General features: G+C 39.8%; 2 protein-coding genes across 2 annotated transcripts; one reads left to right on the top strand and one right to left on the bottom strand.

Moving 5' to 3' along the window:
* Positions 1-1,111: 1,111 nt before the first annotated feature.
* On the bottom strand, positions 1,112-2,978 carry LOC139654388 (ras-related protein Rab-8B-like). The gene is made up of 8 exons (XM_071531440.1): positions 2,855-2,978; positions 2,237-2,297; positions 2,047-2,107; positions 1,881-1,958; positions 1,625-1,714; positions 1,449-1,514; positions 1,310-1,360; positions 1,112-1,204 (listed from the first exon to the last, which is right to left on the bottom strand). Exons 1-8 carry the CDS (start codon positions 2,976-2,978, stop codon positions 1,112-1,114), a joined length of 624 nt encoding a protein of 207 aa, XP_071387541.1.
* A 7,192-nt stretch (positions 2,979-10,170) lies between these two features.
* Positions 10,171-13,119, top strand: rps27l (ribosomal protein S27 like). Its single transcript, XM_071531450.1, has 4 exons — positions 10,171-10,265; positions 11,777-11,885; positions 12,143-12,253; positions 12,392-13,119. Exons 1-4 carry the CDS (start codon positions 10,260-10,262, stop codon positions 12,418-12,420), a joined length of 255 nt encoding a protein of 84 aa, XP_071387551.1. The 5' UTR covers positions 10,171-10,259; the 3' UTR covers positions 12,421-13,119.
* The last annotated feature ends 5 nt before the right edge of the window (positions 13,120-13,124 follow it).

Below are 13,124 nucleotides of genomic sequence, written 5' to 3'. Positions count from 1 at the left end.
GATCCATGTTCTTTACTGTCTTTACTGTAACATTTTCATTGGTGTAACATATCATACAAGCACAACCATTCACATTACAGCTTTGCCAAGTCATTGTCTTTTTATGTTGGAGATGTAAAGGGGACTTGTTGGATGTATACAATATAAGGTAAAGATAAAACGTACTGATAATTATTAGTTGTGTTGACATATACAGTATAAGAACAGAAAAAAAAATCCTCCCAATACACTATTGACAAAATACTTTCAAGTAATGTTTGTAAATATATTTTTTCTTGTGGTAGAATGTGCCAACAACTAAGCGGTGCCCCTATTGGTTTCATGCAAATACTGATAATTACGTAATAACACATATTCATTCCAGCTGTTTTCAGGAACCAAACAATCCCCTTCACAGTTTCACATTGACATACCAACCTGTATAAATAAAGTTTCAATAAAATAAAAAGGAATAAATAAAAATAAGAGAATACAGTACTTTTACTTTAAACATTTTTTTTTGTCTTTTCCATCATAACACTGTTACTCAACCTGCATGAACAATTTCACAGAAACATGCTGCCAGAGCAACTGCAGACTGACCAGCCTATTAAGATACATGAATTTACACATATACATAGAATGCTTACACTATCTTGATATACAGCATCTGACCGACAGCCTGACTGACATCCTGATAGCAAGATAACATGAAATACTAGTATATGAAAGAATCTCAGTGTTTTCATTGTTTTCCATTGATAAGACAACTACTATAGGTGTCTGGGATATCTCAATCCTTCTGCTAACATGTAGAGGGATTATCCGTGCCAGGAGAATCGCTGCCTCCTCTGATCAGGTCCAACTACAAGTCAATGCTGACGATCACGCACAGGTCTTTTGACTGAGCGGAGATATCCAGCCTCATTCCTCATAGATCCTCCTCTGTTCGGCAAAATCATGACACAGGATCTAAACCACTCATGAACCTGTGAGCTTCAGCTAGCAGTACGGCCCTCCTAATACTACCGCTGCTGCTGCTGCTGCTGCTGCTGCTGCTGCTACAAGGATTCCCGGGAAGCAGGAACCCTCCAAAACAGTGGAGTCACTCTAGAGCAGAGGATGAAGCGGCCTAGAGGAGTGAGCACTTGAAGAATTTAATTCTCTTTGACTTCTTCTCTGTGATTTTGACAGGTCCGCCGGCTCCTGGTGGATTGTTCTCAGTCTGGCAGAGAAAGATATAAAAGGGGACAAATTAGATAAATGCAGTACTAAACAAATAGGATTTTACAAAATGTAGCTGTAACTCCTGTCCATCAATTGTACTTACTGTCTTTGTGCTCAGATTATGTAATATGTCTCTGCCCATAGTATAAAATGCCTAGAGTGACAGAAAAAAGAAAAGTTTTACCAATAATGTTACACTGTAATTAATGGGTTAGAAACTAAGCCAAGTACTTTCAGCTTACCTCTTCTACATTTAAACTAGACTTTGCACTTGTTTCCAAGAACTTAACTCCATAATCAATGGCCAGCTGAGTAAAACAGAAATTCAATGTCAGTATAATTCATTGCATAGTTCAAAACTGCACAGCATTTCTATTTGTTGCCTGCCTTTTAGTAATGATTTGGCACTGAGACTCACTTTTTCACCCCTGTCTTTGGACACCTGTCTCCTGTCAGTCATGTCACATTTGTTACCCAAGATCATCTTCTCAACATCGGATGACGCATGCTGGGGAGAGTTGAAAGAGGCATTATGCAAAGTCACCCAAACTATGATACTACTGAGCACACTTTAAGCATACTGATGTTTATGTAAGACAGCCATTTCTAATACAAACATTAAAAACTCCACTTGTGTAAAATATTAATAGATTCAGTTTCAATTCAAAGCTCACCTCTTCAATATTCCTAATCCAGTTTTTTATGTTTTCAAAAGACTTCTCGTTGCAGATGTCATAGACCAACATAATGCCCTGTGAAGAAGAAGAATACGGATCATTACAAACAGTTTCACAGCCTCACTGATATGGCAGACTGGCCCATAGGACTGCTGTGTCTCACCATGGCTCCTCTGTAGTACGCTGTGGTAATGGTGCGGAACCGCTCCTGCCCAGCCGTGTCCCTGTGAACATCAAAGTTAACAGACCAGCTCCAGAAATACATCTCACTCTTGGGAAGAGCAGGTTCATGCCACTCTGTGTTTGATAAAAATGTGATTCAGGAAAAAAAGCCAAAAGCAAATCAAACTTACCAGATTTGAAGTTTGACTCGCTTTCCATTCAGCTCTATTGTTCTGATTTTGAAGTCTATACCTGCATTTAAATTAAAAAAACACAGCTAAGACTGGGAGATATAGCCTAATGCTTACTGCATTGATAAGTTAGATGATATCATTACACATGAAGCTACCCAGGTAGCTCTGCAATAGGTGGTGGTCCTTTGCAAAAACAAAGAACTACAGTAATCCTATGGTAAATTGTTGAAGGATGCTGTAGAAATATCACAGCAAAAACAGCTCCTATATGAGCATTATTGTGATATTATTGCAATATTCTAATGATATCAAAGCAGACAAAAAACAATACCAGGTAAGATAATATCACTAGAGTAGTCTATAGTAGGCAACTCACTATGAGTACCATTTGTGGGCTACCTATACTGATAAAAAAATAAATAAAAAAATACTGTGGTATATAGGCTAGTATGCACTATGGGATATTGTAGTAAATGATATACAAAATACTATACTGAAACAACAACTGTGCAATGCAGTAAACTATTGTATTTTTCATGTTGGTAGGAATATTACACGAACACCATGGTGCTTTATCGGTGCCGGCCGGGTAGGCTATTTAGCTGGTAGACTCACCTATTGTTGATATGAAGGTGGTGTTGAAGGCGTCTTCGCTGAACCTGAACAGCAGACATGTCTTGCCCACCCCGCTGTCTCCGATGAGCAACAGTTTGAAAAGGTAATCGTACGTTTTCGCCATTCAAAATGCGCTACAGTCCGACATTTAATAAGGGCGTAATGAGCCGGGATCCCCCCTGTCTGGAAATCCTCACCAGCTGTCTGTGGAGGGCGAATGCGGCGCTGAATGACGTCAGCGTCTGCTTTGCATACTGGTCTATGTAGTTTAAAGAGAGACACATAAGCGAGTCCTGCACGGTTCATTAACGTCACTCTGGACAGCTTTGATTAGTCGACTAAATACCAAAATATGAGATTCAGTATGTTTCTACTTTGATGGCCTTTGCTTTATTATTATCAGATTTGGAGGTGAATTTGCACCTATAGCCTACTGTAGTCTATAATAGTTTAATAATGGGTTGCCAGCAGTTTTATTTATTTTATTTAGTAGTTTATCTTATAGGGACAGTGCAGTTAAGCCTCACACTTCACACTTGAAATATAAAAGATAGGCCTATGTGCATGGAGTTTGTAGCTATTACTAATTTCCAACCCTATAGTCCTTTGTTGGGCATTTAAATAGACTAAAATCTCTTGTATAGGCTAATAAAAAGTACAGAAATTAAGAAAATAAAAATAAAATAGCCTACATTAGCCTATACATCATCACAATTTCACAATATCACATAATAGGCTACACACGTATGGAGGACTAAAATATTCACAATTAAATATGTGTCAGTGAAATAAATAATTAGATAAATAATTATTGTTTTCATAACATGATATTTAATTGTATTTTTATTTCATAAAAACTGTATTTTCCAAATCAAGCCTTCCTGGACTGGAGTAGGCCTAATGGCAGGAGCTTCAGTAGGGATGGTCAGAGGAACCAGAGGAGCTTCAGTATGGAGGCTCAGAGGAACTACAGGAGCTTCAGTAGGGAGGCTCAGAGGAACCACAGGAGCTTCAGTAGCCAGGGTCTGAGGAACCACAGGAGCTTCACTAGCAAGGCTCAGAGGAACCAGAGGAGCTTCAGTAGGGAGGCGCAGAGGAGCTTCAGTAGCGAGGGTCAGAGGAGCTTCAGTAGGGAGGCACAGAGGAACCACAGGAGCTTCAGTTGGTAGGCGCAGAGGAACCAGAGGAGCTTCAGTAGGGAGGCTCAGAGGAACCAGAGGAGCTTCAGTAGGGAGGCTCACAGAAACCAGAGGAGCTTCAGTAGGGAGGCTCAGAGGAACCACAGGAGCTTCAGTAGGGAGGCTCAGAGGAACCACAGGAGCCTCAGTAGCGAGACTCAGAGGAACCACAGGAGCTTCAGTAGGGAGGCTCAGAGGAACCAGAGGAGCTTTAGTAGCGAGGGTCAGAGGAACCACAGGAGCTTCAGTAGGGAGGCTCAGAGGAACCACAGGAGCCTCAGTAGCGAGACTCAGAGGAACCACAGGAGCCTCAGTAGCGAGACTCAGAGGAACCACAGGAGCTTCAGTAGGGAGGCTCAGAGGAACCAGAGGAGCTTTAGTAGCGAGGGTCAGAGGAACCACAGGAGGTTCAGTAGCGAGGGTCAGAGGAGCTTCAGTAGGGAGGCGCAGATGAACCACAGGAGCTTCAGTTGGGAGGCTCACAGGAACCAGAGGAGCCTCAGTAGGGAGGCTCGGAGAAACCACAGGAGCTTCAGTAGGGAGGCTCAGAGGAACCACAGGAGCTTCAGTAGGGAGGCTCAGAGGAGAGGAGCTTCAGTAGGGAGGCTCACAGGAACCATAGAAGCTTCAGTAGGGAGGCTCAGAGGAACCAGAGGAGCTTCAGTAGGGAGGCTCACAGGAACCACAGAAGCTTCAGGAGGGAGAGTCAGAGGAACCAGAGCAGCTGAACCAACAGCAGAGTCCATTTCTGGGCTTGGTGTTGTGTCCTCTTCCAGGCCGGACTCTTCGCTCAAATCTCCATCAAGGGGGGTGGAGATCACGGCTCCATCCACTACAGCTGACTGGGTGGAATCTAGTTCCACCTAAAGAGGGAGATAAGCCATTTGAATTTTAGGAAAAAAAAATGTTTTTTTCTTTTTTACTATACAGTATCTTATCCAGCTACTCGATCATACATCTGCACAGGTCTTCTTACCTCTTTGATGGTCAGCACTTCAGACATTTCCATGTGTTTCTGTGGCTCGAACATCACACAGATTTCCCTCACTGTGACATCAACGATCCTAGTCAGCAGCTCTGGCCCAAAGCGCTTCAGCTTCTCCAGCAGGACGTCTGGAGTGTACTTCTCTCTGACCTTGTTCTGGATAGAAAGGCCCTTCTCACCCTGGATGGAGCGGGAGAAGGCGGCCTGACAGTCCGTGGAGGTCAGAGAGGCGGAGAACTTATCCTCAACGGCCTTCATGAGTCCGACGGCCAGGTCGCTGAGCTGTAGCAGGGGTACGGACGAGAGGATCGCCGGATTAATCCAGAAGCCCTGCAGCACTTTAGGGACAACCAGCATCACCACTTCCTGGGGGCCGAGGAGGCTGGAGCTGGGCTGCTGCCTCTCCATCAGGCTCCTGATGGCTTTGTCAGCCAAACGGAGGATCTGAGGGTCTCTGACGATGAGAGTCGCTCAAAATGAGTTGAAATACACATTTTCTGAAAAGACACAATTCCCCACGGGAATCATTCAAGTTTCATCTTATCTCACAAATGTGACTTACTGAAAACAAGGACTGTTGGCTTCAGGTGAGTTGAGCACGATCGGGATAAAAACTCAATAACCATCATTTTCATGCTGATGTTCACCTCCCACATATGAAACAAGAAATGGGATGCACCATTAAGATTTGACATATTTACAGGATCAATCTAGTGTTATGTGATAATTTACTCCAAACTGAGTCTTTTCATGATCTTGGTCTTACCAGCGTGAGGAGAGGCTGGACACTTTTATCAAAACTCTCAAGATCAAACCTCAACAATCTTCAAATGGAAAGAAAACAGAAGGTTCATCTTAACTGTTGCTCTATTTTCTTCTCATTAGTAACAGGCTATCTTAAAGGAATAGTTCACCCAAAAATGAAAATTCAGTCATTATCTACTCACCCCCATGCCAATAGAAAATCAGGTAAAGTTTGTTAGTCCATACAACAGATGGACAGACAGACAGAAAAATAAGAGAAAATAACCATAAAATGGCTCCATGCAGCTCTTACAGCATAATCCAAGTCTCTTGAAGCCAAAAAAAATCCCAAAGTGACTTGAAAAGACCATTATTTAGCTGAAATTGGCACTCTAGCTGTTGATTTAAATGTCACATTTGCACACACCCTGGCCTCAATAGGTAAGACTAGCTTGAATTACCAGAAACAAGACTTCTGGTTTGGCCGTTTAGCCTTCCAAATAAGATTTTAAAATAGAAATACTGTTTTAAAGCAATTACTTTGTATTTAATTGTCAAATTCAATAGGTGAGCACCCATATTAATGTTTGATGTCATAATAATAATGAAAAAAGCCATAGAATGTGCCATTTTTAACTATAAATGCTGCATGTATTACACTGCGTAGAATACAGAACAGAGACTAAAGTGGACATCAAACATTAAACCAATTTTCTACTGGCATGGGTGTGACTAGATAATGACTGAATTTTCATTTTTGGGTGAACTATTCCTTTAACATGAGCAAAGTTGATGATAGATTGAGTGGTGGACTGCCTGTATGTGTCTCAGTAAGTCTCACCACTCTCTGAGAGATTTCTTGCCCTGCTCCACCAGCCAGTCAGTCATGTCCTCAGCTGTCAGCTCAGATGGGACCTGCTTTTGTTGCTGACGCCTCAAAAACTGCACCATCATTTTTTTCTACAAGACAATAGAAAACATCAGATGTTCTCATGTATAATCATAGGAGACACTTTACCAGAATTTGTCAGGTGTTTTATTTTGTGCGGGCCTGAAACAAAAGTGGTTCTTACTTGTACTTCATAGTATTTCCATTCCCAGCACAGCTGTACAGTCTCTCTGTACACCGGTACATTGAACAATACCTTTGAAGGAAATAAGATAATGTCACTCAAAAGCCTCTTATGCTACATACATACATCAGCTCAAAATCTTTACAATTTAACTGCAATAAACAATGCTCACAGACCTTGATGGGTCTATAGATGACCCTTTCTCCTTCAATCCAGTCCATGGATGTTTTGTTACTGGATGACAAATCAACAGTGCAGAAACAACAACACAATACCAACCAACTACCAAACTCACAACTACAGAACAGAAGTAAAAGCACTAAAACACAGTTGATACTGGTGGCTGAAATGAACTGAGGGTGTTCAGGGAGAAAGTTTCTGTGGGAGATGGAATGGACTTGTCGAGTAACTGGGAGTAGAATTCAGCTCTTCATGACAGACAGATTCTGTTTTGGTTCAACTGTTCAGGCAGAGATGGAAAATACATGTCTGGGCAAATATGATGATCAAGATCGATCAATAAGTTGCCTTCACATTTTTTATTTAATCACACAGGAATGTCTTTTTGCAAGGCAACACTTGAATAGATGTTAATCCTGTGTTTTGACTTGGTTAGTTGGTATTGAGAGTGTAGCCTACATTGTCCTAAAAATCTGCCAGGTGTATCAACACTTTTATATCCTTGATACACACACTGTGTAACATTTTGGTCAACATTGCAGGATCACACAGCCCAAGTAGATGAATAAACACTCACATTGTCTACATGGCAACTTACAATAACTGACAGACATGTTGCCATGTCATCTCCTCCAAAATGTTGCTTGTTGTATCTCAAGATCTCAAGATGCACAAGCATCTTGAGATCTAAAGAAGCTGTGAGAGAAGGGAAGTATTGCTTACAACAGGGATGGGATTGGCAAGCAGGACAAAATCAATGTAATCACACTGGCTATAGGAGAATAATGAAAAAATACTTACATACTTTACATTGCTTCACAACACTTCCCATGTATCATGGCCCTTAATCCTCCCTCTAACACATTACACTGAATTGATTTATTAAAAAGTAACTTTTACTTTGAGTGTATTTTAATGAGCTACTTTTCTTTTTAATTGAGTCGGTGTTTACACCAGTGATTTTCCTTCTGCTTAAGTAAAATCTCAGCAGACACTTCCACAAAATGCAGCATCATGGGGCTGTTAGACACTTTAGCATACATTAGTGATAGAGTGATAGTAGGCTCCTATTAACACTACCAAGGCCAAGCCACCGTCAATTAACTCCTGTTTTGAGTTTTAGAACTGAAATCTCTCAGCTTTCTAAATGTGTTGGTAGACTTTCAAAATCATGTAAGGAAATATTGGTTATGCTTTACTTCCTACAGTTGACAGGTAGTTTTACATCTGTAAAATGTATGTAAAACTAATGTCTAACGCCATTGGCCCGATCGTTTTTCTGATCGAGAAATCGCTGTTGAATAGAGCAACACTAGACTCTGAATCGCTCGACCAAATCTGAAGAGTGGGCGGGTCAGGAGTCTGGAACCAGGCTAGGACTGGATGCGTATATCTAATCCACACTCATCTTAATTGCCTTGTCACAAAGACGGTAAACCATAAGTACGTTGAATCTATCTGCAGAGCTGTAAGCAACAGAGAGAGCACTGCACTAACATTGTCAAGTGGAGCGGAAAAAAACAATCTATGCACTGTACTATAAAGTGCTTTGGACAGAAGCGTCCACTAGGCACATATTGTATTAACAAATACTGTACAAGCCAAGCCCATTTCCACTCACATTGTTCATCCAGGAGATGTAGGCGCTGACGCGGGTGAAGGCGGAGGGCTTCTTGGGGTAGTTGCAGCCCATGCTGGAGCCGAAACTCACCACACCATGGATGTCCCAGGAGCCGTCAGGGTTCTGGCAGTTCAGGGGGCCACCAGAGTCTCCCTGAGGGGTAACAGAGCCAGACGTGATGTTCAGGCAAAGGATGGCGAAAATATTTAGAAATTGTACATATATAATATTCATTATGGCACTGTGTAATACTATTCTAAACTGTAAGGCTGGTATATTTTCACAGGAACTCCATTTCTACATTACATGAGACTGTAGAATAAAATTTAGGGGTTGTGGGAAATTAATGTGACTCACGTTGCAGTTAGCCAGCTGTCCATCTCCTCCAGCATAGATCATGTTCTTGGTGACCAGGCTTGGTGCAGGTGGAGTGGCTGACCACAGGTAGGAGGGCCTGCTGCAGGATGTCAGCGATGGGACCTCCAGCTGTGGAAATTTAGCGCTTTAGTCAAGACCACCTTAATCGAGTCCAAGTCAATTCCAAGACCAGGTCCAGTTGAGTTCAATTCAAGACCAGGTCCAGGTACATGTCTTTCCAAAAGTAAAAATAAAGCTTAAGGAGTTTCTTAAGGATCAACAGAGATGATAACTCTGGACTATACCCTTCAACATCCAACTAATTAATGTATTTGGCCCATGGGGTAAGACCAGCCTCAGAGCCAGGAAAAATAATCGATTGCAAAGGATTACCCAATCATTATGAAATAAAAAGAGGAGCAATGAAAAATTAAAAAGGGAAATAAAAGAACCACTTTGAAAAATGTCATTCTGAATAATATCATCATGTAATTGAAAATAAAAGCCATTTGAAAAAAAAAAAAAATTATGAAATAAAAATACAACTAAATATAGTCATGTTATTATGAAAACAATTATTATGAAATCATATTATTTACATGATATTATTTTTGAAATTAAAGAATAAAATAAATCAATTGTTAATGTATTATTATATATTATTATATGATATTATATATTTCTGTGTTTATTTCTGTAATTATTTATTTTACTGACACATATTTATTTATTTAATTATGACTAATATGGTCCTCCATGCATGATGCATGATGCTGATGCTGATGAGTGGTCAAGAAAAAGGTGGGTAAACTATGACCTCCAGTCGATAATCATCACGAGGCAAACTACCATGAATATAGACAAAAATCTCATAATTTTTCACAAAGGCATTAATTTATCATTTGTTTTCTCAAAAGATAACTTACTCATTTAACTTACATCAGTTTGATAGGCTACTACTTATCATGGTGTACACTATGAATTTTTTTCATAAAGATTTACTGAGTTCAGGTGGGTTTACACTGCACTATTTACCCGGTTACTAATTTACTGTCTCCCCATAAGCAGGACCTGTGTTGTAATTACAGCTTTCCTTGATAAAAGTATTATTTCAATTAGACTGAATTGCTGCTAACTAAATTATTTCTTATTATAATAGGCGTAGCCTTACTGGTCTGGCAGCCACAGTTCCTGCTGGTGCAGTTTCAGCTTTTGACCAATCAGCCAGCCTACGTATGCGGAGGAAAGCAAACACAGCTCGGTAAAAATGCCTGTAAGTCACAAAGTTGTATTGATTTATTTAATTTGCTCAGACTGATGTGCAATGTTGTCAGCTGTTTGTACTTTTTACGACTAAGACATACCGTCACATCTTTCATTTGTGCTCGCGGTCTGATATTTGAGACTAGTGTTGTAATTTTGCAGCGGCACATGGTGTGTGGCTAACATGCTACGTAGCTCTTCATGCTGTATAATGTCGGCGCAGGCTACTTGCTGAAACGCACCAGTCTCAAACCTGTAAACACACGATATAACCTGTCGTGGATTAGTTTCGCTCCAAGTAACAGTCTGCGCCTGTTTTTCAGCAGGCCCAGCGCAATGGTTTCGTTTACATGCCTGATTGAAGTTATAAACACGACAGCCATAACGAAAAACCATTACAATACTGCTGTAACACTGGTACAGTTTAAGTATATTTTTATCTCCTATTGTGTCACTATTCTTATAGGGACTTCGTTGCTGTGTTGTTTGTCTATTAACTTTATAAAATGTAGGCTACCATATGATTACTGTAGTTCTGTGTGTAAGGGAGGAAGGAAGGGTCTCAAAATGGAATATTTTCGCAAAACACACACTTTCGGTTTCTTCATTTGTAAGTTAATCAAAGCTTTCAATTTTGCCATGGTTTGGGTTTTGCATCTCATCCGCTGACATTATAGGTAAACACCCTTATGAAAATAATAACAGTAAACTATAATAAAGTTGACAAGGCTACCATACAAACATCAGCAAAAATGCAGTAGGGATAGCTGAAATAGGGTTGGACGATGCAAAACCTTACATCTACTCCTATGTGATTGTCATAATATTATCATGGAGAATTATGGGTAGGGTTCTTTATAATATATTTGTAATATATTAATTTATGATATTCAGACATATTGTAGCAATTACTGTAGTCATTGTTTTATAACTATAAACAAATGGCCAGAAATACCATATCAATTCTTTTGTAATACCTTAGTACTTGTAATAGGCTAATAACTATTAACAAATAACTGTAGCCTATTATTAGCATTATGCTAATTTATATGGTTTAAATAAGGAATAGTCTATAGAAATACTATATGAGCTGAGCTGTTTACTACAGGAGTGTACTTAATTGCCCCAACTTAACCTTTAATATAAATGTACAGTTCTGGGGGCATATGTATCATAATCCTATTTACCTCCACTGTCAAGGTAACTGCCAACCTTATGTTTGTAGGGGAAAATAGAGGCTCCACATAAACTGAACCTGGCAGTGATCAAAGTCAAGCCTTGTCTTTGTCATGCATTACATCACTGATAATGTTGCCCTAGTTCATTACCGTTCAGCCAAGAGACTAGACAGTGCTGCTTGTTGTGAATACACCGTATCTCACAATACTGCACTTTACAGCATTCACAAATGATTGTTAAACCTGGCTCAGCTCTGCTAAAAACAGCTTTACAGAATTTATGTCATCTTTGAAGTTCTGTATGGGGGAAATAAGACTGATTTGTATTTCTCCTTCATCCTAGTTGGCCAAAGACCTTCTCCATCCTTCTCTTGATATAGAGAGAAGGCAGCACAAAAAGAAGAGACTCGTGCAATGTCCAAACTCCTACTTTATGGATGTGAAATGCCCAGGTATACTGGCAGAACAGCTGAACATCATCTCTGCAGTATGATATACACATGAAGAACAATTTTGTTGTAGACAAGGAGCCAAACATGATCTTACCATATGCAATAAAGCCTGGCTGTTAGATCACACTACTGACATAGTATTTGATGTTGTATCATAAAATCACATGTTACAATATTTATAAATGAATATTTACTGGGCCCATTGCTTGTTTACAGTATTTATAATGAAACGTTACATTTCTTACATTTCTTTCCAGGCTGCTACAAGATCACCACTGTGTTTAGCCATGCACAGACAGTGGTGCTGTGTGTGGGATGCTCAACTGTGTTGTGCCAGCCAACAGGAGGAAAGGCCAGACTGACAGAGGGTAAAATCATTTGTAAAACAACTTGATTATTGCTAGGGCAATGCTGGGGAAAATCAACACTTATTACTAGCTGTACCTATGCATTTTATCCACAAGTTGAAAATGGAATGGAATTTAAATTTTTATTTTGCTTTACAGGTTGCTCTTTCAGGAGGAAGCAGCACTGAAAGGGATTACGAATGGAATAGTCATGTTGTAAATAAGACATGCTATTGACAAATGCCTTAATTTTTCATTGATTACAATGAATAAAGACGTTTATGTAGTTATGCATTCACTAACACATGACAGGTTCTTACTGTCACTGTACCACAAGATGCATGATGTACCACATGTCCATCTATGATGATACATTTAAAATTTGTAATATGCATTTTCTTAAAAATGTAAATCCCATTAAGACAATAAAGAAAAAGCTCATGGAAAAAGTGAAAGCATTCCGGGTCTTTTATTGAGAAAGAATAAATAGATGTGAAAAACTGAATTAAATGTTTGTCGTGAATGGAATTACCTTCATAGAAAGCATAGAAGTTCTCCTTTAAGTTTCTGAATGAAATGTAATCTGTGCCCACTTGCTCTTAAAACAGATACATATAAAAGAAGACATGAACCTTAAATACAGAACATACCACACAAAAACACCAACACACAGCTTTGTGGTAAGATTACTTTGGGAGAACTAACTGAATTCCTGCAATAAGTATCCCGCTTGCATATTCTTGACCAGGGAAAATCACACAAATGATGGCATTGGCAAATGTTTTGAAACTCATGTCAATTAAGTAACGTTGCTAATTTGCAGTGTATGACCTTTGGGAGAAAGAGGACTTTTTAAGGCATGGGTCGAACCCTGTCCTTCACAAAAATACAT

Source organism: Centroberyx affinis, unplaced genomic scaffold (genome assembly GCF_046629955.1).
Source record: "Centroberyx affinis isolate AG114_WGS23_722 - 3 ecotype Tasmania unplaced genomic scaffold, CSIRO-AGI_Caff_v1 ptg002083l_1, whole genome shotgun sequence".
NCBI lineage: Eukaryota > Metazoa > Chordata > Actinopteri > Beryciformes > Berycidae > Centroberyx > Centroberyx affinis.
This window is presented reverse-complemented; position numbering and strand designations above follow the sequence as displayed.